Source organism: Leptopilina boulardi, unplaced genomic scaffold (genome assembly GCF_019393585.1).
Source record: "Leptopilina boulardi isolate dan_hultmark-lab unplaced genomic scaffold, ZJU_Lbou_2.1 LbouV2_310, whole genome shotgun sequence".
Taxonomy (NCBI): domain Eukaryota; kingdom Metazoa; phylum Arthropoda; class Insecta; order Hymenoptera; family Figitidae; genus Leptopilina; species Leptopilina boulardi.
The window spans coordinates 5,306,620-5,329,755 of record NW_026137875.1 but is presented as its reverse complement, the minus strand read 5'-3'; the positions used below and the strand labels follow the sequence as shown (position 1 = coordinate 5,329,755).

At 26.8% G+C, this 23,136-nt stretch overlaps 1 protein-coding gene across 2 annotated transcripts in view; it reads right to left on the bottom strand.

The window, feature by feature from the left end:
• The window catches only part of LOC127283578 (5-hydroxytryptamine receptor 2C-like), a 227,380-nt gene that overhangs the window by 134,446 nt on the left and 69,798 nt on the right, over window positions 1-23,136 (bottom strand). For both annotated transcript variants that reach the window (XR_007843371.1, XM_051308547.1), the window contains exon 3: window positions 18,179-18,470. Coding sequence is in view for 1 of the 2 variants with exons in the window: in XM_051308547.1 (XP_051164504.1) it covers window positions 18,179-18,470 (292 nt within the window). In the remaining variant the exon portion in view is untranslated. The remainder of the gene's footprint in view (window positions 1-18,178; window positions 18,471-23,136) is intronic.

Sequence of the window (23,136 nt, the reverse complement as noted above, 5' to 3'; positions counted from 1 at the left end):
ATAGTGAACGAATTTCAATTAATTTTTTCTCTTATTCGCAAAAATGTTTCAGGTTATATATTAAATCTTCGAACTTTTTGAAAAATATTTTAAAAAGTAAATCAAACAAATTTAATTCAATACAATGAAAATATAAAATAAACTTTTTATCATTACCGTCAAATGGGGTAATTATACCCCCGTGGTTGGGGTTATTATACCCATCAAAGTTTGTTTATTTATAAAATAGCTAAACAATTTTTTTTTGTTTTATCTATATAAAATTTTTTCTGTAGATAGTCTAGAATGACGTAAAAATATTAAAACAAAATTTTTTTGTTTAAATTGTTCAACAAAATCGTAAATTAACATTAAATACTAAAATCTACATTTATTTAAAAAAACAAAATTTAATTAAAAGTTTTAAATTCAATAAACAAGTCAATATAATTTTTAATAAGCTTTTCAATTTATTTTTAGAGAAAAAAAATAATAAAATTAACTTGAAAAAGTAAATATTAATTAAAGTTACATTTTTGAGGTTATGTTGCATTTCCTGTAAAGCATAATTAAATATTTTTAAATAAAAATTTTATTAATTAAAAACTGTCAATGAGTATACTAACCCCTGGTATGGTATAATTATCCCGTTTGACGGTATGAAAAAAATTTGAATTTTGTTTTTTTAAATTTTAATATAGTCCTTATAGAATAATTTTAATTTTTTTAATTTGTATAGTTTTAAATATTGAACTTACCTAATTAACAAATTAATTTTTTTAAAATATATTTTAATAATTAATTCACAAAAATAATTCACGCCTAATTTTTATATGTCCTATAATATTTAATTAAGCTAATTATCATATGGCAAAATTCTTATTTAGTATATAATTTTTATTGAAACTAATTTTTATGTAACCTATACTTTATATGTGATCACATTTTTCTTTGATCTAGTCTTTATGTAACACAATTTTTATTTGGCCCAATATTTATTTATCTTAATTATTATGTCAACTAGAATTCAGTTAACTTAATTATTATTTGTTATAGAATTTATGTGGCCTAAATTTCATTTGTACTAATTTTAATTTGGCCTAATATTTATTTAAACAAATATTTACAAATAATAGGGACGCATGATTATGTTCTAAAAATCATTAGTTAGAATTTTCATTTTATAGAATTTCATTTGTCATAATTATTTTTGAATCGAATTTTTATTTGTTCGAATTAGTATTTTGCAGAATTTTCATCAAAACGATTTTCTGTATTACACAATTTTTATATTAACCGAAAATTCACTTCACAGAATTTTTATTTGTCAGAATTTTTGTATTGCTCGAATTTTCATTTAAGGGTATGTGGGCAAAGGACGTTTTTTTGTGGTTTGAAACTTTCTCTGAAATAAAAAATGATTTCGGGTTAAAACTTTGGAAGAAATGATTTTGTTTGATACAAGAAATCTCGCTGTTCTACTCATTTACCATAACTTAACGCAAACATAATAAAAATAAAGCAAAAATAGTAAAATAATGTATTATATCATAGTTCATTCAGCGGCCACTTGCTCGAATTGGCGCTGTTTACTGGAGCACTGACACACTCAAGCAACGTCTGTGTATGCGCCGCCATCTTTGTTTTCATTTTCGTTTAAAAATGACACTTTTTAAACTTCATTTTTTAATAATTTTACTCAAAATTATGTATTTTTCGGAGAACAACGAGATTCCTTGTACCCTAATCTATCATCCCTCAAAATTTTAGACAAAAATCTTTTCTCATTTTAGAGTGAAACGTATACTACCAAAACACATTTTCCCATACTAGGTCACGTGGGAGGTTCCCACATACCCTTAACATAATAAGCATTTTAAAGAATTTTTATTGGGTAGAATTTCATTGCATAGAATTTTCATTTTATTCTTTCAGATGAATTTTCATTTGTTCGAATTATTATTTCATGTAATTTCCATATAACCGATTTTTCATACTACAGAATTTTTAGTTAACCGACAAATCGTTTAACAGAATTTCTAATTGATAGAATTTTCATTTGTCAGAAATTGCAAATGGCCGAACAAACAATCGACAAAAAGATTTTGGCGTGATTTTTAAAAGTAACTAATCACAATTTTATGGATAATTTTTGATTGGTTAATTTTAAAAATTGCGCCGAAATCTTTCTGTCGATTGTTTGTTCGGCCATTTGCAATTTCGGTCAAATGAAAATTCTATCAATTAGAAATTCTGTTAAATGATTTTTCGGTTAAGTAAAAATTCTGTAGTATGAAAAGTCGGTTATATGGAAATTATATGAAATAATAATTCGAACAAATGAAAATTCATCTAAAAGAATAAAATGAAAATTCTTTAAAATGCCTATTATGTTAAATGCAAACCTCCCTGAAGTTGGCTTCGACGCTCAGCGTGGAAAATTATTTTTTTCATGGTACCAAAAATATCAAGTCATTTTTAAAATCGTTTTGTGTCCACATAATACCTTAAAAAGTATTTCTCAAGGTATTATTTGTATGGAAAATATTTTTAAAAAAATAATTTGCCATTTTTGGCCCTGTAAAAACAATTTTCGGCGCTAAGCGTCAACGCCAACTTCATGGAGGTAAATGCAAATTCGAGCAAATAAAAATTCTGACAAATAAAAATTTGAACAAATAAAAATTCTGTGAAGTGAATTTTCGGTTATATAAAAATTTTGTAATACAGAAAATAGTTCTTATGAAAATTCTGGAAAATACTCGTTCGGACAAATAAAAATTCAGCTCAAAAATAATTATGACAAATGAAATTCCGTAAAATGAAAATTCTAACTAATGATTTTTAGAATCCCTCAAGCGCGTGAAATTTTTTCCAAATTATTTATAAATTATAAATATATAAATTTTTATAAATTATTGTGATAACAATGCACTTGGTTATTGTAATAAAACATAAAAATTTTTTTAATCAAAAAATAAAATTGTATTTAAATGAAAACAGTTGGTATGTTTAAAGTATTAACCAATGACGATGACGATGATTACGACGACGACGACACAGAGAGAAATTAATTATATTCTATTTTTAATGCACTTTAAATTATTCTTTTTGAGGTGAAATAGATGACAAATCTGGGACGGCGCAGTATATATCTGAAAATGGATTTTACTAATAGTTGTCAAGTAATAATTTAAAATATATTTACTTATGTAGAAGAAATTTTGTGCGAGGCGCAGTTTTATGAATTTCTATATTCTAGCTTTCATGTGCTATACATAAATCACTTTTGCCTATTTCCTCTCAAATTGAACGACTTGCATTTTAAATATATATATATATATTTCAACATACGCGAAATAATATTTTTATATCCGCACGTGAAATAATCTAAAAAGCTCGTTCTTCTTATAGAAGCTATATTTATATGCATGTCAAACGCATCACTAATTAAATGAATGAAAAATTTTTCAAATGACAATCGTATACTGTTTTAGGAGCTATTAAATATTTTTTTTCACTTTTTTTGTGACTGGAAATTTTTTAACTATGAATGCGTACATCATATGTACATATATAGGTACCATATATAGAGTTTTAAGCGTGTCCATAAAAAATGTATATGGATAGAGATTTTAATTATTAATGTCAGACTGAAACGAGAATTCAGTATAGATGAAATTTTAAAATGGAAATAAGTTTTATTTTGCACTAATATTACAAATTTGCGTACACTGAAAAAAAAAAATTTATTTAATTCAAATACTCGATTACTTGAGTATTATTAAATAAATATTTACTTGAACCAAATAATTTTTATTTGAATTAAATAAATTGTATATTTAAACCAATAATTTCTGTATTTGAAATAAATACCATTTAATTGATTCAAATAATAATTATTTGATACAAATAAATATTTATTTGATAATAGTCAAGTAATCGAGTATTTGAATCAAATAATTTTTTTTTTCAGTGTAAGGAAAACTTATATTAATTGTTGTTGTAATTATTAATTAACAATAATTAAAAAAAAAAAACAAATTAATTCTATTTATAAATAGTATTTTGTGTATATTGAAACTTCTGGGAAAAAGTGAAATAACATTTTGTAAAAAAAAAAAATAAAATTTAGGTTTCTATTTTTCAGACATTATGAGTAACGAGCTTTTTTTTTTTATTTCAGTCTATTTCCGTTTCGCTTTTACTTCGGTCGTTAAGGCCGTTGTCAACTATTTCGATTTCATTTTTAGTTAAAAGAAAAATTCTTTATTTTTCCACTTTTCGCCACACAAATTTATATTATAAATCAAAAGAATTATTATATATGACAATTATTGTATATAATATATATCATTAAGTTATTTAATAATTGTTTTTTTTTATAATAAATATTAGAGAAATATAAGAATCATTTTTCTTCGGTGATTAAATAAGATTTACTGTGATTTTCAAAGAAAAATATCATTAAGACTTTATTATTGAAAAAAAATGAGAATGAAATGAAAAAAAAAATAGGTGAACATAAAAAATTTCAATTATAATTTTAAGATGAACATTTAAATTTCAAAAATATTTTAATTTTGATTTTTCCGGGGTCATATATAATATATATATATATTTCTTAAAGCTCTTTAATGAAGTCCGCTCGTATCGTCTTAATTATCCAACTCGTTCGCACGTCTAAAATTTCTGTGAGCAACAAAAGCGTGGGAGGAGAGAAAGAATTATTCTGTGGATCTCATTAATCAAGACTAACCTACGTCTTTTGTCACGTGTCCCTTTTTATCGTCATCCTTCTAAAAGTCCTTACTGATTTTTCCCTAAAGCTTTTGGTTTTTCTTCCCTCAGCTATACTCGGCTATATACTGGTTGAAACTTGAAAAATCCATCAAGATATCTCACCTCAAGCTATACCTATACATATGATGTATTCCATGTCAAAACAGACACCATTTTACGTTTACATCTCCGATTTTTCAGAAACTTTTTTTTCTTTTAGTATTAATTGAGACTAGCTTTCATGATTTTTTTTCAATTTTTTTCAGCAAGCCGTTTACGAGATATAAATTTTTCAAAATTTTAATGATTTTTTATTTTTCAATGCTTATAACTTTCTTAAAAATGCATCAATTAAAAAAAAACTTTTTTTTTAATTGTGTATTTTTACATGAAATTGTTGAAAATTTGGTTCAAATAATCCAGAAAAATAATTTACTAATACCGTCATCCGGGGTTATTATACTTTAAAAAACGCTAATTTTTACTCAGTGCTTCATCAAAATTTAGAGTTTAAATAAAAAAAAAAAATTTCAACTATTGCGTTATGTTATGGACATTCGTCTGAAGGTATTCTGTAAGTTAGACGATAAAAAAATATTTTTTACAATAGTTATAAAAAATTTGAAGTGGTGAGTATAATAGCCCCCGCGGTTGGGGCTATTATACTCAGCAAAAAATTTTTGTTTATTTATAAAATATCCTTCACATTTTTTTTATACAGCTTTAGATCTTATAATTTATATATTTCTGGTAATAAAATAAAGGTGGTGCCTCCCCTTAATTTTAAGAAGTGAGTATAATTACCTAAAGAATCCTGGTTTTTTAGGTTTTTGCACTTTTCTCTTAAAATAGGCAATAAAAAGTTAGCGTATCACGTGAACATCATCACAACTAAATTGGCAACACTTAATTGCAATATTTTGCGAAATATTAAAAAAAACTCTTCAAAATCCAGTATAAAGTTTGCAAAAGTGCAAAAAAAATTTCAAATTTTATTAATTTTATTATGAATTTTGACAAAAAAAAAAGTAATAACATTTAGCGCCCTCTGTAATAAAATTATCAAACAATATTTACACCAAGCGTCAAGTTTAAATATTTCAATATAAATATTTTATTTATTAAAAACTGGAGGTGAGTATAATAGCCCCTGGGTGAGTAGAATAACCACGGTTGACGGTATATATTTTTTGCAAGAAAAGTTATTTTTAAAATTTTGTATGGATCCTTCAACTTTTTCCGGTAGTGAGGAAACGATTTTTTCAATATTTTCGGAATTTTTTAAAATTTTACGCAAAAAACGAAAAAACCAGACATTTAAAATTTTTTTTATGATTATCACAATAAAAATCAAATTTTCGAGTATTATCACTATGATTTTTGTATAATCAGTGCATCAACATACATAAATGTACGTAGTATAAAAAATTCAAAATTCCGAAAATATTAGAAAAATCGTTTTCCCACGACCGGAACAGGCTTAAAAATTTTGTAAAAGAATATTGTTTTTTTTAATATTTTTCAAAAAAAAAAAAAAAAAATCAAACGCTACAGACAATTTTAACTCTCAACTGGCACAATTTCGCGTTCGAACGTAAATGGCACAACGGGTCTGCTGAATCCGACGTACATTCAAACGTGTATTGTATACAGCCGGTATTGAATATATTTGCACAAAAATTTAATCTGAGGTAGCTTATGATGTGTTTTTTAAAATTTTTCATTAGTTTTACAGGGATTAATTTATTTTAAGTTAGTTAAAAAAAATTGTGAAAAATAAAAACGAAAAATTTCGTGTTTTTACTTAAAAATTCATGAGTTATTTAAATTTTAATATTATGACTCAAAAATTTAAGGTTATACTCTTAATGAATTATTCTTTAAGGAAAAAAATACCACAACAGCAGGACTTGCAAAAAAGGTATTTATTTTGCAGAATAAAATGTGTCTTTTTAGGTTAAAATTAAAAATTTATAATTATTAATGTTGAAGCTACTTTAATTCTTTTGTATCGAATTAGCTAGAAAAAATGCTCGGGTCTACTGGACCCATGGTGCCAGTTAAGGGTTAAAAATAAAATTTTAATTTTTAAATTGTAAAAAATATATTAGGGTCAGTAGAGGTAAATGGAGACAAGAGGTTTTGGAGCTTAATTTACAGTTTTAAAATTAAGTTCAACGTCAAAATTTTAACCTCAGATCACCAGCAAGAGGTTTTGAGTATTGCCAAGCTTTTATCTTGACAATTGGCAGCAAGATAAAAAATGTTATCGCTTAATGCATAAAAGCTTGAAAATCAAAGTCAAACTGTTTAAGTATTTTGTCTCGCATTTCAAAGAAAACAGACTTAAAAATCATACCAAATTTTTTTCTTATTCCTTATGACTCCCATAACAGAAATTCACTTGAATTTTTGATTTTTGTCATTATTAACCAAATTAACAAAAATCAAAAATTCAAGTGAATTTCTGTTATGGGAGTCATAAGGAATAAGAAAAAAATTTGGTATGATTTTTAAGTCTGTTTTTTTTTCAAATGCGAGACAAAATACTGAAATAAAAAAAATAAAAAAATTTCAATTGGTTTAACTATTATATATCTACTATAAATTTTTTTCATGTTTTTTCATCCCTTAATACAGTAATATACTTAAGGAAACTTTTTTCTTAAAACTTTCTTAGAAACTATGCTGTCCCCATTTACCTTAAATTTTATGAAATTTACTAAATTTTGGGGTAAATGGGGACAGTTAGTTGCATGCGTTTAAAGCTTATTTAAATTTTTTTCTGATTCATAAAATTAATCCTGGAAATGTAAATAACAACTTAAAAAAAAATAAACCAGCAAATATTACCTTTAAAGGAAGAAAGAAACTTACGTAATTTGTGAAAAATAGCGATTTTGTCCCCATTTATCCCAACTGATCCTAAATTATTTTTAAAATATTTTTTGAACCAAATTTTCAAAAAGTTTATGTAAAAACACACAATTTACAAAAAAAAAAACTTTTAAAATTGATGCATTTTTAAAGAAGTTATAAGCATTAAAAAAAAATCATTAAAATTCTGAAATTTTAAAAAATTTACATCTTGTAAACCGTTTGCTAAAAAAAATTTTAAAAAATCATGAAAACTAGTCTCAATTAATACTAAAAGAAAAAAAAGTTTCAGAAAAATCGAAAATGTAAATGCAAAATGGTGTCCGATTTGGCATAGAATACCTCATATATACAATTTTATTTACATACATGCGTTCTTCTTCTTCTTCTTCTTCTTCGTCCCAGATAAGTCACTAGGATTTTGTAGACATTAGTTTGACATTTATGCTACTCATCTGCACACAAGTGCTGAATATCACTTTTCATAATCTCGAAGGCTGTGATTATAGTCACTTAGAATATGTCTACATCAAATTTCAACTTAAATTAAGTATAGTAAGCTTAATTGGTAATTTTAAACAAGAAGCTTTCATATTTTCTGTCTACATATATAAATATACATATATATACACATAACTTGATTAGTGATATAAATTAAATGAAAGGCATTTTCTTGATAAACATCTAACTAAGGCTGTATAATTTCATCTATAAGTTAAATCTCATTATTTAAGTTTGGTAAACATTTTGTATTTAATATTATTTTGTATAATGAATTCAATAATATATAATTATAAATCTAGATTAATTAACTATAAACTGGAAATATAAACTTTACAACACGTGACTGTTATATACTTTCCGCACAATTAAACCTGACATAAATTATAAATCAATTACATTACATCATTTTCCGCGTTTCATTCTACTATATAGAGCGATTCTCCAAATTTGCATTGTTTAACATTTCACTGTTAATTTCAAGAGTTTTGACAATATATTTTTCTTCTACATAGGTAATATAATCAATGAAAAAGGCAAAACATTTTTTAAAATATTTTTGAAAAGAAAAATATTGTTTTATCAATATTAGATCTAAGAAATTTTTTAAGGTTATGTGGGAACCTTCCACGTGACCTAGTATGGGAAAATGTGTTTTGGTAGTTATACGTTTCACTCTAAAATGAGAAAAGATTTTTGTCTAAAATTTTAAAGGAAGATACATTAGGGTACAAGGAGTCTCGCTATTCTCCGAAAAATACATAATTTTGAGTAAAATTATTAAAAAATGAAGTTTAAAAAGTGGCATTTTTAAACGAAAATGAAAACAAAGATGGCGGCGCATACACAGACGTTGCTTGAGTGTGTCAGTGCTCCAGTAAACAGCGCCAATTCGAGCAAGTGGCCGCTGAATGAACTATGATATAATACATTATTTTACTATTTTTGCTTTATTTTTATTATGTTTGCGTTAAGTTATGGTAAATGAGTAGAACAGCAAGATTCTTTATACCAAACAAAATCATTTCGCCAAAATTTTAATCCGAAATTATTTTTTATTTCAGAGAAAGTTTCAAACCACAAAAAAACGTCATTTGCCCACATACCCTTAAGGCGTATGAATTATCACAGAAAAAACCTAGTCTAATTTTTGTTGCAACTCAAAATGAGCCAATGCTAAACAACATAGACAGTGGCGCCACCAACCTGGCTCATTTTTGTTGCACTTTTGAGACGGTTGTTAATAAGGATTTTGAGACCAGGTTTTTTCTGTGTAGCCTTTAACAGAATTTTTTTTAAACAAATTTTTATTTAACAAAATTTGTAGGTACCGAACTTTTATTTAGCAGCATTTTTGTTTCACACAATTTTTCTTTACTCAACTTTTTATTTAAAAGAATTCTAATTTAACCGAATTTTAATTTTGCATATTTCTCATTCAAGAGAATTTTAAGTGATACGAATTTTTAAATTTTAAAAATTTCTAATTCTCCGAACTTTCATTTGTTTGATTTTTTATTTGCACGAATTCTTACTTGATATAATATTTTTGAAGCGATGAATCTTCATTTGGCGCAATTTTTAAAATTGAAAAATCAAAAATTATCAAGAAAATAGTGATTGGTCTATTTTAAAAATTGTGCCGATATCTTTCTGACGGTTGTTTGTTCGGTCATTTGCAATTTCTGTCAAATGAAAATTCGCTGTTTTAGGAATTCTATGAAATATTAATTCGTACAAATAAACATTTGGACAAGTTAAGATTCGGTGAATTGAAAATTCTAGCATTTAAAACTCCGAAGCACTTAAAATTGTCTTGAATGAGAATTCTGTTAAATTAAAATTCTATTAAATGAGAATTCTGCTAAATTAAAATTCTATAAAATAAAAATTTGTTAACTAAAAATTCTATAAAATAAATTTGGTTTTAAAATGAATTTTTTCAAATGCTTATTCGAAAAATGAAAATTCATCTAAAAAAATAATTATATGTAATAGAGTTCTTTAAATTAAAATTGTGACTAATGATTTTTATAGGATAATCATGTCCCACAATTATTGGATATTTCAGTTCATAATAAGTTAAGGCCAGGTCCAAGTGAGGCAGCGCCATCTACATTGAAATTATAATTATTTTTTTTTATTTCAAAAGAAATTTCAACAGCCTTTTCTCAAAAACAAGAAGGTAAAATGCGTTTTTCTTTATGGATAATTGATTATTAGCAAGAAATACACCAGCTAAAACTTTTTTGGGTTAAAATGATAAAAAAAATTTCATGTCGATAAATTAAATATGAAAAGTTTTTTCACAAAAACTGTAACAGTACTTTCTCGGAATTAACAATCAAGAATACAATTTCCATTTGGAAAATTAATAAACGTTAAACAATACACCAGCTAAGATTCACCAATCACGAAAATAATAAAAACAAAAAATTTTATTACATATTTAACATATGGACACTGTTTTACTGATTGTGACAGCCCTTTGGTAGATTATGTATTTCATGTGGTTAGCAACAGCGCCAATCTCCTCCTTTCGGCAAAATCGCGAAACGTCTGGTGTCATATATAACCTGCCAAACGGCTGTCATAATGAGTAAAATATGTTATGTTAAAATACTTTTTTTTTTGTTATTTTCGTGATTGGTATATCTTAGCTGGTGTATTTATTTTTTAGCGTTTATTAATTTTCCAAATGGAAATTGCATTTTTGATTGTAATTTCTGAGAAAGTACTGTTACAGTTTTTGTGAAAAAAGTGCTCATATTTAATTTATTGACATGAAATTTTTTTTATTATTTTAATTCAAAAAAAGTTTTAGCTGGTGTATTTCTTGCCAATAATCAATTATCCATAAAGGAAAAAGTATTTTATCTTTTTGTTTTCAAGAAAAGGCTGTTGGAAATTTTCAAAAAGTTTAGTTTCGATGTAGATATGGCGCTGCCTCACTTGGACCTGGCCTTAAGTTTTGTTTTTACCTATACTAAAACATTTATTTGTTACAGGTAAGTGCATTAAAAAGTTTCAATAAGTTTCACTGTAAAAAGAAAGTACTAAAACAGTACCGATTTTAGGTATCAAAATAGAACTAAATGACAATTTACTACTTGAAGTCGGTATTAAATTAATACCTTTCTTTTTACAGTATTTAAACGATAATTCAGAATCGTTTTTTGATGGGCTTTAAAACGATACTAAATTTTCAACTAAAAAATCAATACAACAAATTAATATTAAATTCTTAAATGAAAATATTTACAACCAATAAAAATATTATAACCAATATAGAACTTGTAAAAACAAATACTTCGATGATGAAGTTAACAACTTTTATGATAAACGATTTAAAAAGAAAACACATTTTTTCTATGCAAATTATTATAATTTATTTACCTTAAAAATTTTTTTGCAAAATTTCTCGATCAACAGTTTAAAAAAAATAATCAAGGCCAAAAATACACTGATGTGAATAAAAAAAGGAAATTATGTGATATTTTTAAATATTAATATAGTCAAATTCTATTTTTATTATTGTAAATAAGGAAGAAAATCTTTTTTGTAAACTTAATTATTACTAATAAAACTTCAGAGATTTGATATATTTCAATTGAAATTCCTTTAGAAAGTGCTATTACAATTTAAACTTAACGATGTTATAATAACTCCTAATGAAAACATTTATGATTGCATTTTATGGTCGAACTGTGGTTATAATGCACTATTATGGTGGTATTATCAATAAGCCATTGTAATTACAATATATATGTAATCAATCTATTAAATCGGATATAATATAGTTTAATATTATAAAATATTAATAATAATAATAATAATTATTATTATTATTATATATATATATAATTAAACAGAATTTCGTTTTAGACAAATTTTCATTTTTCGAAATTAGAATTTGATTTACTTTCTTTGTAAACGAAATTTTATTTAACATAATTTTTAGGTACCGAATTTTTATTTGACATAATTTTTATTTTAACGACTTTCTTTTTATCTACCTTTTGTTTAAAATAATTATAACTTAACCCAATTTTAATTTATCAAAATTCTCATTCAACAGAATTTTCGTTATTTGAATTGTTTAATGTCAGAATTTTAATTTTTTGAATCTCCATTTTTGATCGAATTACTATTTACACTAATTGTTATTTCATTGAATTCCTAAAACAGCGAATTTTCATTTGACGGTTGTTTGTTCGGACATTTGTAATTTCTGTTAAATAAAAATTCGCTGTTTTAAAAATTCTATCAAATAACAATTCATGTAAATAAAAATTCGAACAAATGGAGATTCGATAAAAATTAAAAATTCTGACATTAAACAATTTGAATCACTAAAATTCTGTTGAATGAGAATTTTGATAAATTAAAATTGATTTAAATTTATAATTCTTTTAAATTTAAAGTTGGATAAAAAAAATTTGGGAAAATAAAAATTATGTTAATTAAAAATTTGGTACATAAATATTATGTTAAATAAAATTTGGTTTACAAAGAAAGTAACTTAAATGCTAATTTGAAAAATAAAAATTAGTCTAAGAAGGAATTCTGTCAAATAAAATTCCTATACAAAAATGGATCAACATTGGGTTTGAGACAAAATTTAAAAAAAAACCAATTTTTTTTTTGTCAAGTTTATCACATTAAACCAACAATTTACCAAAGTATTAAGTAAATCCCAGAACTTTGTTTTTGGGGTGGTTTTTTTTCAGAGAATGACTCATATGTTAGTTTCGTTTTTGTGTTAATCAAAAATCAATTAGAAAAAAGATATGATTGAAGATAATTATCAATGGCTAATGGGAAAACTTGTGTGATAATAAATTGAAGGAAAATAAATTTCATAAATATTTTAGAGTAGTTGTGTTAAAAAAAAAGAAAGGAAAAAAAAAACAATAATCGAATAGAGCTTTAGCGAGTGGCATCTACACTCTCTCAAGTTTTCATGGAGTTTACGAGAACTTTTTTCATAGCTTTCAACAATCAGGAGCTTTTATGAAGCGGAAAATTTCCTAGTGCACTAACAAGTTCTCATTCTGCAATTCAAATATACGAGATAACGCTTTTACTGTGTATCACACGAAAGAGAACTTTATCCAAAAACTGGACAAACCGCATGTTGATGTGGGAGGAATATGAGAAAGAGGGATTTGAGTAGAGTGTCAAAAAATATTATCATGAGTGCTTTATGATCATGATTAAAACACTTTTTGCATCTATATATATATATATATATATATATATATATATACGAATGGACATTTTTTTTATCCAATTCAAGAATAGAAAAAAATAAATATGTAATCTTTATTGATATTTTTTTATAATAAACAATATAGGAAAAAAAATTTCTATAAACTTAGTACAGGCCTCGGATCGACTTTAAAGCACAAAAAATGACGAAGCTGAAGTACGCAACGTTTATGATAAACGATTTTTAAAGAAATAATTGTTTAAAATGAAAAATTCTATAATTTTTTGCCTAAAAAATATTTTTTTTTATAATTTATTGATTAATGAAAACTACAAGAAATATTTAGCGGAAAAAAAATTATAGAATTTTTCATTTTAAGGGTATGTGGGCAAAGGACGTTTTTTTGTGATTTAAAACTTACTCTGAAATAAAAAATGATTTCGGGTTAAAATTTTGGAAAAATGATTTTGTTTGGTACAACATGGCGGACAATTTTTTTAAAAGTGATTAAATCCGCTCGAAAATGGCTACTCGGGGGTTTTTGGGGTCGCTGATGACGAATCCGGTGTTAGTTTTCAAAAATTCAAAATGGCGGATCCAATATGGCGGACGACTTTTGGAAAATCTAATGCAATTCGCCTGAAACTCGTTACTCGGGGGTTTTTGGGGTCGCTGATTACAAATCCGGTGTTAGTTTTCAACAATTCAAAATGGCGGATCCAATATGTCGTACAAATTTATGAAATTGTTAGATTCGCCTAAAATTTGTTACTCGGAGGTTTTCGGGGTCGCTGATTACGAATCTGAAGGCAGATTTTTAAAATTTTCATAAATCAAAATGTCAGATTCAACATGGCGGATAAAATTTAAAAAATTGACCCAATTCGTTTCAAACTCGCTTCTCGAGGGTTTTTGTTTTTTTTTTTTTAAATTCGTCCACCATATTGGATCCATCTTTGAATTTTCAAAAATTTCAAAAATCTGACTCCAGATTCATAATTAGTAACCCCAAAAACCCTTGAGAAGCAAGATTAAAACGAATTGGGTCAATTTTTAAAATTTTTTATGCCATGTTGAATCCGCCATTTTGAATTATGAAAATTTTAAAAATTTGCCTTCAGATTCGTAATCAGTGACCCGAAAACCTCCGAGTAACAATTTTCTGGCGAATCTAACAATTTCAAAAATTTGTCCGCCATATTGGATCGAACATTTTGAATTTTTGAAAACTAACACCGGATTCGTAATCAGCGACCCCAAAAACCCCCGAGTAACGAGTTTCAAGCGAATTGCATTAGATTTTCCAAAAGTCGTCCGTCATATTGGATCCGCCATTTTGAATTTTGAAAAACTAACATTGGATTCGTAATCAGCGACCCCGAAAACCCCCGAGTAACAAATTTCAGGCGAATCTGAACGGTTTTAAAAATTGGTCATTTTTAATATTTATTTATATATTTTTTTAAACAATAGAAATTTTTAGACATCATCTGGTCTAGAAATTTTGAAAGCACTATTCCTCCTGAAGAAAATGCCTCAAAGCAGACTTAGAAATATTAATTTTGTTCAGAGTTATTGAGGTTTTTGTAGGTGGGACATATATGTCCCATGGGAACGAAAGGGTTAAACTTCATTTTTTAATAATTTTACTCAAAATTATGTATTTTTCGGAGAATAGCGAGTTTCCTTGTACCCTAATTTATCATCCCTTAAAATTTTAGACAAAAATCTTTTCTCATTTTAGAGTGAAACGTATACTACGAAAACACATTTTCCCATACTAGATCAAGTGGGACGTTCCCACATAACCTTCAACAATTATTTCTTTAAAAATCGTTTATCATAAACGTTGCGTACTTCAGCTTCGTCAAAAAAAAAGTCATTTTAGTCGATTTAAATTAAATATTTTTAGTAATTTTATTTGCTAATTTTTTTTTAAATTATAAACAATTATTAAATTTCATAAAAATTTTAACTGAAAAATAGTTTAAGATAATTGAATTTGTGAAGAATTTCATTAAAATTATTAAAAATAATTAATTTAGTAAAGAATTTTAGTTAAAAATTTGTTAAATAATTGAAATAAATAAGTCAAAAAAGTCATATTCAAAAAGAAGTCGGAAAAAGTCGTATAATCATCTGATTTTCAAAATTCAAAATGGCAGATCCAATATGGATGATGAATTTTTTTTAAATTGATCGGATTCGCTTTAAACTCATTACTTGGGGGTTTTTGGGGTCGGTGATTACGAATTTGAAGTCAATTTTTTTTAATTCAAAATGGAGGATACAAAATGGTGGACGAAAAAAATTAAAAATTAATTAATTTCAAATTCGTAATCAGCGACTACAAAAACTCCTGAGTAACGGGTTTCAAGTGACTCCGCAATGCATTTTGATTAGAGAAAAAGTATTTTTTTTATAATGAACCAAAAAAAAAAAGTGGAAAATGTAAAACATTTTGAAAATTTAACCTTTGAAAAAGGGCTAAAGCCATTGAATTCACCGTACTGGATTTGGATTTATCTGATAAGTGCCAAGTTTTTTCCAATTTTGAACTACTTTCTAATGTGAATTAGTAAAAATTTTAACTAATTTGAATTAATGACTCAATTTTTGCTTTTGAATTAGTTAAATTTAACTAATTATTAGTAAAAAAAAAATTGTTTTCACTAGGGAATTAGTAAAATTTAACTAATTAAAAATCAAAAAGTGAGTCACTAATTCAAATTTAGAGAGTAACACAGTGTTATTATTATTATTACTATTTTTTGAATTATTGATCTAAATTAATATATATATAAATTTTTATATTATAAAATGTAAATAGATTATGATAAATTCTTCGAGCAAAAGAATGAAGAATTGTGATCGATTATTATAATATAAAATATAGAAAAAGAATCTACATATATATTTAGTTATCTCTTGTGGTTTTGAAAACATTGTGAACTTTGGAAAAGTTTTACATGGACCAAATTTGGCTCATTTCCAAACAGCTGACTCTCATTCACGTACGGTGGATTACATTTTGAAATTGGAAAATTTGTGAAGGATTTGTAATGCTATTATATGTATATGTATTTGTTTACAGAGACAGACATATATATATATATGTATATCTATTTCTCTCATATTTGCACTTCTCTAAATTTTGCATTCGTGATTTGATAAACATGTCAATCAATGTTATATGTAAACAATTCTTGCATTTATAGTTATGACATATTGTAATCAAAATATACATGCATAATTCAGTTTTCATTGTGGACAATAAATAATCAAGTCAAAAATGACCTCTTCCTCATTTTAATATCGAGGAAATTGAGTTTCAAATATGACTCTCTGTGGCTACAAAATTTTCAAAGTGGCACTATACTATAGATATATGCGAGTATATATAGTCGCAAATAAAATTTCGAGAAATAGCATATATAGTACTCTAAAAACTGAATTTGGAGAAATAGAAAGAAAATTTAGAACCAAAAAAGGTGTTACAAATTTTTATTGACACTTCTTTTCTTTATCAATTTTTTTCTTAACTAATAAATTCCAATGGAATATTTTTAGAAGCCAATTTTCTTTTTTTTTTCTTTTTTTTTTTTTTTTTTTTTTTTGATAAAATTATTTCCATTGCAAAATGAATGTGAGTTTCTCAGTATTGCCTTGAAAAAAAGGGAAGTTCATAAAGTTACATATATGTAATCCGAGAATTGTAATCAAATTGAAACGTTACTGCTTTTTCCATTTCGAAATGTCAAATTAAGAACTAACTCACTCTGAAAGCCATTTACGCTTCAAAAAATCTATAAATTGGAAAATTTCCTATCGTAGAAAATGAAGAAAATAAAAAAGAATAAGAACATTACAAAACTTTGTAATATGATGTCCTCGAGTTTCTTGTTTGTTTCACAAGGCAAAATAATTTTACAATTACAGAACAAGAATTTATATTATTATATATATTCTTTGAATTATTATGATTGAAAAAACAATTTTCCATAACGTATAAAAAAAATATTCCTCAAAGGGTTAAAAATTATATATACGAATATATGTAAACTTAAAGACTTTTTATTTCAAAAAAAAAAAATAATACTTAAAATTAAAATGGACTGTATTAACTTTTGGTATTGTTTGTTTAGAAACTACCCAGATAACACTGAATTTTGCAAGAAGTTAACAGGAAGTTAACGACCATAAGTTCGGAAGTTAACACTGTTAACTTCCCAGAAGTATTAAATATCCTCAGGGTTTAAGTTAACACTGTTAACTTGCTGAAATTTATAAAGCTAAATTTGCCGAAAGTTGTGTTTAGTAAGTTTGCATAAATTTTGCAAGAAGTTTTTTCCGATAAATTAAAAATTAAAAAAAAAATATTTTTTTTTCAAAATGTATGTATTTTAGTACATTCATAGCTTGTCTATAAGGAAATGTAATTAAAAATTATTGCGCAGCCCTAACTGCCACAGAAAACATCTGCGCATGAAAATAGATTTTTGAGTATACTATAAAAATTTTGTGTAAAATTACAAAGGAAAACTTTCAGCAAATTTACTTTTCTAAGTTTCAACAAGTTAACAATGTTAACTTAAACTCTGAGGAAAAATAAAACTTCCAAACTTATTGTCGTTAACTTCCTGTAAAGTTTGGTGCTATCTGGGTAGTAAGTTTCATACGACTAAATAGTACAAAAAGCAAATTTTTCCTCATTTTTAAATAAATTATATTAATTTTTGAAATAAAAAGTCTTTCACTGTATAATAATATATTATTTCAAAATATAATAATTTTTTGAAATTGAATAAAAAGAATAAATATAGTTACCTAGAAATCCAGGTATGGCACCAAGAGGCATGACAAAAAGACTGACGAGAAGATCTGCTACGGCGAGGGATAAAAGAAAATAATTTGTTACATTGTGCAATCGCCTGTCCAGGCCCACTGCCAAACAAACCAGGATATTGCCAAGACCACCGGCCACGATGAACACGGCCACGAAGAGGAAACTCCAATCCAATTGTCGACCCTTTACCACTGACCCTGTTCGTGAACGATGAGTACAACTTACAGACAGATCGTCCGATGTCACATTTTCAACTGACGAACAATCTAATATCTGCAAACATTCAACAAAAAAAAACAGAAATTCAATATTTTTCTTATTTTTATTTTCTTTTATCATATTTGACATCTAATTATCTTATATATATACACAAATTGGCAAAATCTATTATGATGCAATCAATATAAATTTTCTAACCAATTTTTCAAAATATCAACATTAATATAAATTTTCAATAAGTTTGAGTTAAATTTTCTTTTTCTCTTTATTTTTTGCTGCAATAATTGCTTATTTGTTCAACTAGTGAAATTTCAATCGATCAAGGTTTACATTCATTATACAGTGTCAACTTATTTTCTGACATTATTGAAAATTTTAAATTATGAAAAATTAGAAAAACATTTACATTATATCAAAACTATTTTCTATATTACACAATTTTTATATAACTGAAAATTCACTTTACAAAATTTTTATTTGTTCGAATTTTTATTTGCTCGAATTTTCATTTAACATAATAGATAATTTAAAGAATTTTTATTGGATAGAATTTCATTGCATAGAATTTTCATTTTATTCTTTCAGATGAATTTTCATTTGTTCGAATTATTATTTCATATAATTTCCATATAACCGACTTTTCATACTACAGAATTTTAACTTAACCGAAAAATCATTTAACAGAATTTTTAATTGATAGAATTTTCATTTGTCCGAAATTGCAAATGGCTGAACAAACGCAATCGATAGAAAGATTTCGGCGCGATTTTTAAAATCAACCAATCACAATTTTATGGATAATTTTTGATTGGTTGATTTTAAAAATCGCGCCGAAATCTTTCTATCGATTGCGTTTGTTCAGCCATTTGCAATTTTGGACAAATGAAAATTCTATCAATTAAAAATTCTGTTAAATGATTTTTCGGTTAAGTTAAAATTCTGTAGTATGAAAAATTGGTTATATGGAAATGATATCAAATAATAATTGGAAGAAATGAAAATTCATCTGAAAGAAAATTCTATGCAATGAAATTCTAATTTAAAAATAGCATATTATTTTTTCAGTGAAAGAACAGTTCAAATAGAGTACTTGGTCGTACGAAAAACTAACGGTAGAGCGCGTGCAAAATATATATATATATATGAGAGATTCTTTTTCAATCGCCCCAGCCCAAAAAGTCAATGTTCTGGGATTGGCTTCATACTTTGGTAAATTGTTGTCCTATATGATAGTAATAAATCCCTAAAATATAAACTCATTAAAAAAATATTTGTTGAAAGTAGAGGGGGTTGAAGTTCTGACGTTAAGGGTAACATTGTCATTTTCAAATCCGTATAACTATGACAAAAGTTAATGGATTTTAATTTATCTATAATGAATTTTATTGCATTTTTCACGTACTTTTCAAAAATGTATACGAAAATTAAAAAAAAAAAATTTTAACCCCTTTTTTTTCAAAATCAACCCTTATTTTTCGATTTTCACCCCTTCGGGTATTTTTTTTTTTTTTTTTTTTATTTTCATTGGAAAGCTGAGGTTTTTTCCGATGAGCTATGTAAATATGAAAATGGGACAACAATAATTTTGTGAGAAACAGAATATTAAAGTAGGCGGTGCCGATAAGGGGTGTACCTGGAGATCATCTTTGAGGATTTAGATAGGCACCGCCTAATTTAATATTATGTTTCTCACAAAATTATTGTTGTCCCATTTTCATATTTACATAGCTCATGGGAAAAAACCTCAGCTTTCCAATGAAAATAAAAAAAAAACAAAAAAAAATTCCCGAAGGGGTGAAAATCGAAAAATAAGGGTTGATTTTGAAAAAAAAGGGGTCAAAAATTTTTTTTTTTAAATTTTGTATACATTTTTGAAAAGTACGTGAAAAATGCAATAAAATTCATTATAGATAAATTAAAATCCATTAACTTTTGTCATAGTTATACGGATTTGAAAATGACAATGTTACCCTTAACGTCAGAACTTCAACCCCCTCTACTTTCTACAAATATTTTTTTAATGAGTTTATATTTTAGGGATTTATTACTATCATATAGGAGAACAATTTACCAAAGTATGAAGCCAATCCCAGAACATTGACTTTTTGGGCTGGGGCGATTGAAAAAGAATCTCTCATATAAAAGAGGGGCTACGCCCCCCTGCGCGCTTCGCGCGCCAACCCCCCTGTTTTAATCATTTTTTTTTAATTTTCCATTGATCTTATTTTTCCAAATGAACCACCTATTTCAAAGAATTATTATTACAAATTCATTGAAATCTGAATAAATATTATTAAAATTAAAATTATTAAATTTTAATTAATAAATTAATTAAATTAATAATAAATAAATAATTAAATAAATTAAAATCGACATTAAGAAATTATTTTTAAAAATAATTTTAATGAAATTGCCTAAAAACCAATAAATTATTAAAAAGTCTTGAAACGAACATAACCTTTAAATTCAAGTCATTTTTGGCAGAAACTCCACCTCCACTTGCGGCTATATTGAAAGTCTTGAAATTTACATAACCTTAAAATTTATGTCATTTTTGGCGGGAAATACAGAGAGAGATGAGGGAAGGGGGAAGGACTTACTGCTTTATTAGGGTCTTCAAACAAACATAACCTCAAAATTTAGGTCATTTTTGGCGGAGGAGGGAAAATGAGAGGAGGGAGGGGGGACTTGCGGCTATATTCAGAGCCTTGAAACGAACATAACCACAAAATTTAGGTCATTTCTGGCGGGGAAAAGAAGGGGACTTGCGGCTATATTCAGAATCTTGAAACGAACATAACCTTAAAATTTAGTCCATTTTGGCGGAGGAGGGGAAATGAGAAGAGGGAGGGGGTACTTGCAGCTATATTCAGAGCCTTGAAACGAACACAACCTCAAAATTTAGAAGGGGGGACTCCCCCCTCCTAGGTCAAGAATTCTTAAAACAGCGGCAGCGGTGGCGGCGATATCTTTTTGTAATGTAGGAAGATATATATATATATATATAAGGTCCGTTAACCTGGCTTGTCCACATTGTCCGATCTGGATAAAACCTATTTGAAAATTAAGGGCTAATTTAAGGCTAATTTAATGCCCTAATGCCGAATTTAATGCTCGGCATTTTCTTTAAAAAACTTGTGGACAAGCTAGCTTAACATTAAGGTGGCTTGTCCACACAATGAAGGAGCACTCGTAGGAAGGCCTACTATAGGTCAAAATTTAGGGCTTTTTTAAGGCTCTTGAATGCTCTATTGTCGAATTTAATGCCGGCATTATTTCGCGAATTATTTGCAAAAATTCAATTTTTACGTTATCTCAGTTTGTCCACACAATGAAGGAACACTCGTAGAAAGGTCTACTATGGGTCAAAATTTAGGGCTTTTTTAAGGCTCCTTAATGCTCTATTGCCGAATTTAATGCCGGCATTATTTCGCGAAATAATTGAAAAATTCAATTTTTACTTGATATCAGTTTGTCCACACAATGAAGGAGCACTCATAGGAAGGTCTACTATAGGTCAAAATTTAGGGCTTTTTTAAGGCTCTTGAATGCTCTATTGTCGAATTTAATGCCGGCATTATTTCGCGAATTATTTGCAAAAATTCAATTTTTACGTTATCTCAGTTTGTCCACATCATGAAGGAACACTCGTAGAAAGGTCTACTATGGGTCAAAATTTAGAGCTTTTTTAAGGCTCTTGAATGCTCTATTGTCGAATTTAATGCCGGCATTATTTCGCGAATTATTTGCAAAAATTCAATTTTTACTTGATATCAGTTTGTCCACACAATGAAGGAACACTCGTAGAAAGGTCTACTATGGGTCAAAATTTAGGGCTTTTTTAAGGCTCCTTAATGCTCTATTGCCGAATTTAATGCCGGCATTATTTCGCGAAATAATTGAAAAATTCAATTTTTACTTGATATCAGTTTGTCCACACAATGAAGGAGCACTCATAGGAAGGTCTACTATAGGTCAAAATTTAGGGCTTTTTTAAGGCTCTTGAATGCTCTATTGTCGAATTTAATGCCGGCATTATTTCGCGAATTATTTGCAAAAATTCAATTTTTACGTTATCTCAGTTTGTCCACATCATGAAGGAACACTCGTAGAAAGGTCTACTATGGGTCAAAATTTAGGGCTTTTTTAAGGCTCCTCAATGCTCTATTGCCGAATTTAATGCCGGCATTATTTCGCGAAATAATTGAAAAATTCAATTTTTACTTGATATCAGTTTGTCCACACAATGAAGGAGCACTCATAGGAAGGTCTACTATAGGTCAAAATTTAGGGCTTTTTTAAGGCTCCTCAATGCTCTATTGCCGAATTTAATGCCGGCATTATTTCACGAATTATTAGCAAAAATTCAATTTTTACTTGATATCAGTTTGTCCACACAATGAAGGAACACTTGTAGAAAGGTCTACTATGGGTCAAAATTTAGGGCTTTTTTAAGGCTCCTTAATGCTCTATTGACGAATTTAATGCCGGCATTATTTCACGAATAATTTGCAAAAATTATGTTTAACATTACAAAAGTTTGTCCAAAAACGAAGGATTAGTCGTAGGAAGGTCTACTATAGGTCAAAATTTAGGGCTTTTTTAAGGCTCTTGAATGCTCTATTGTCGAATTTAATGCCGGCATTATTTCGCGAAATATTTGCAAAAATTCAACTTTTACTTGATAAGCTTGCCCATTTCTGCTGCTACTCAGCCAGTA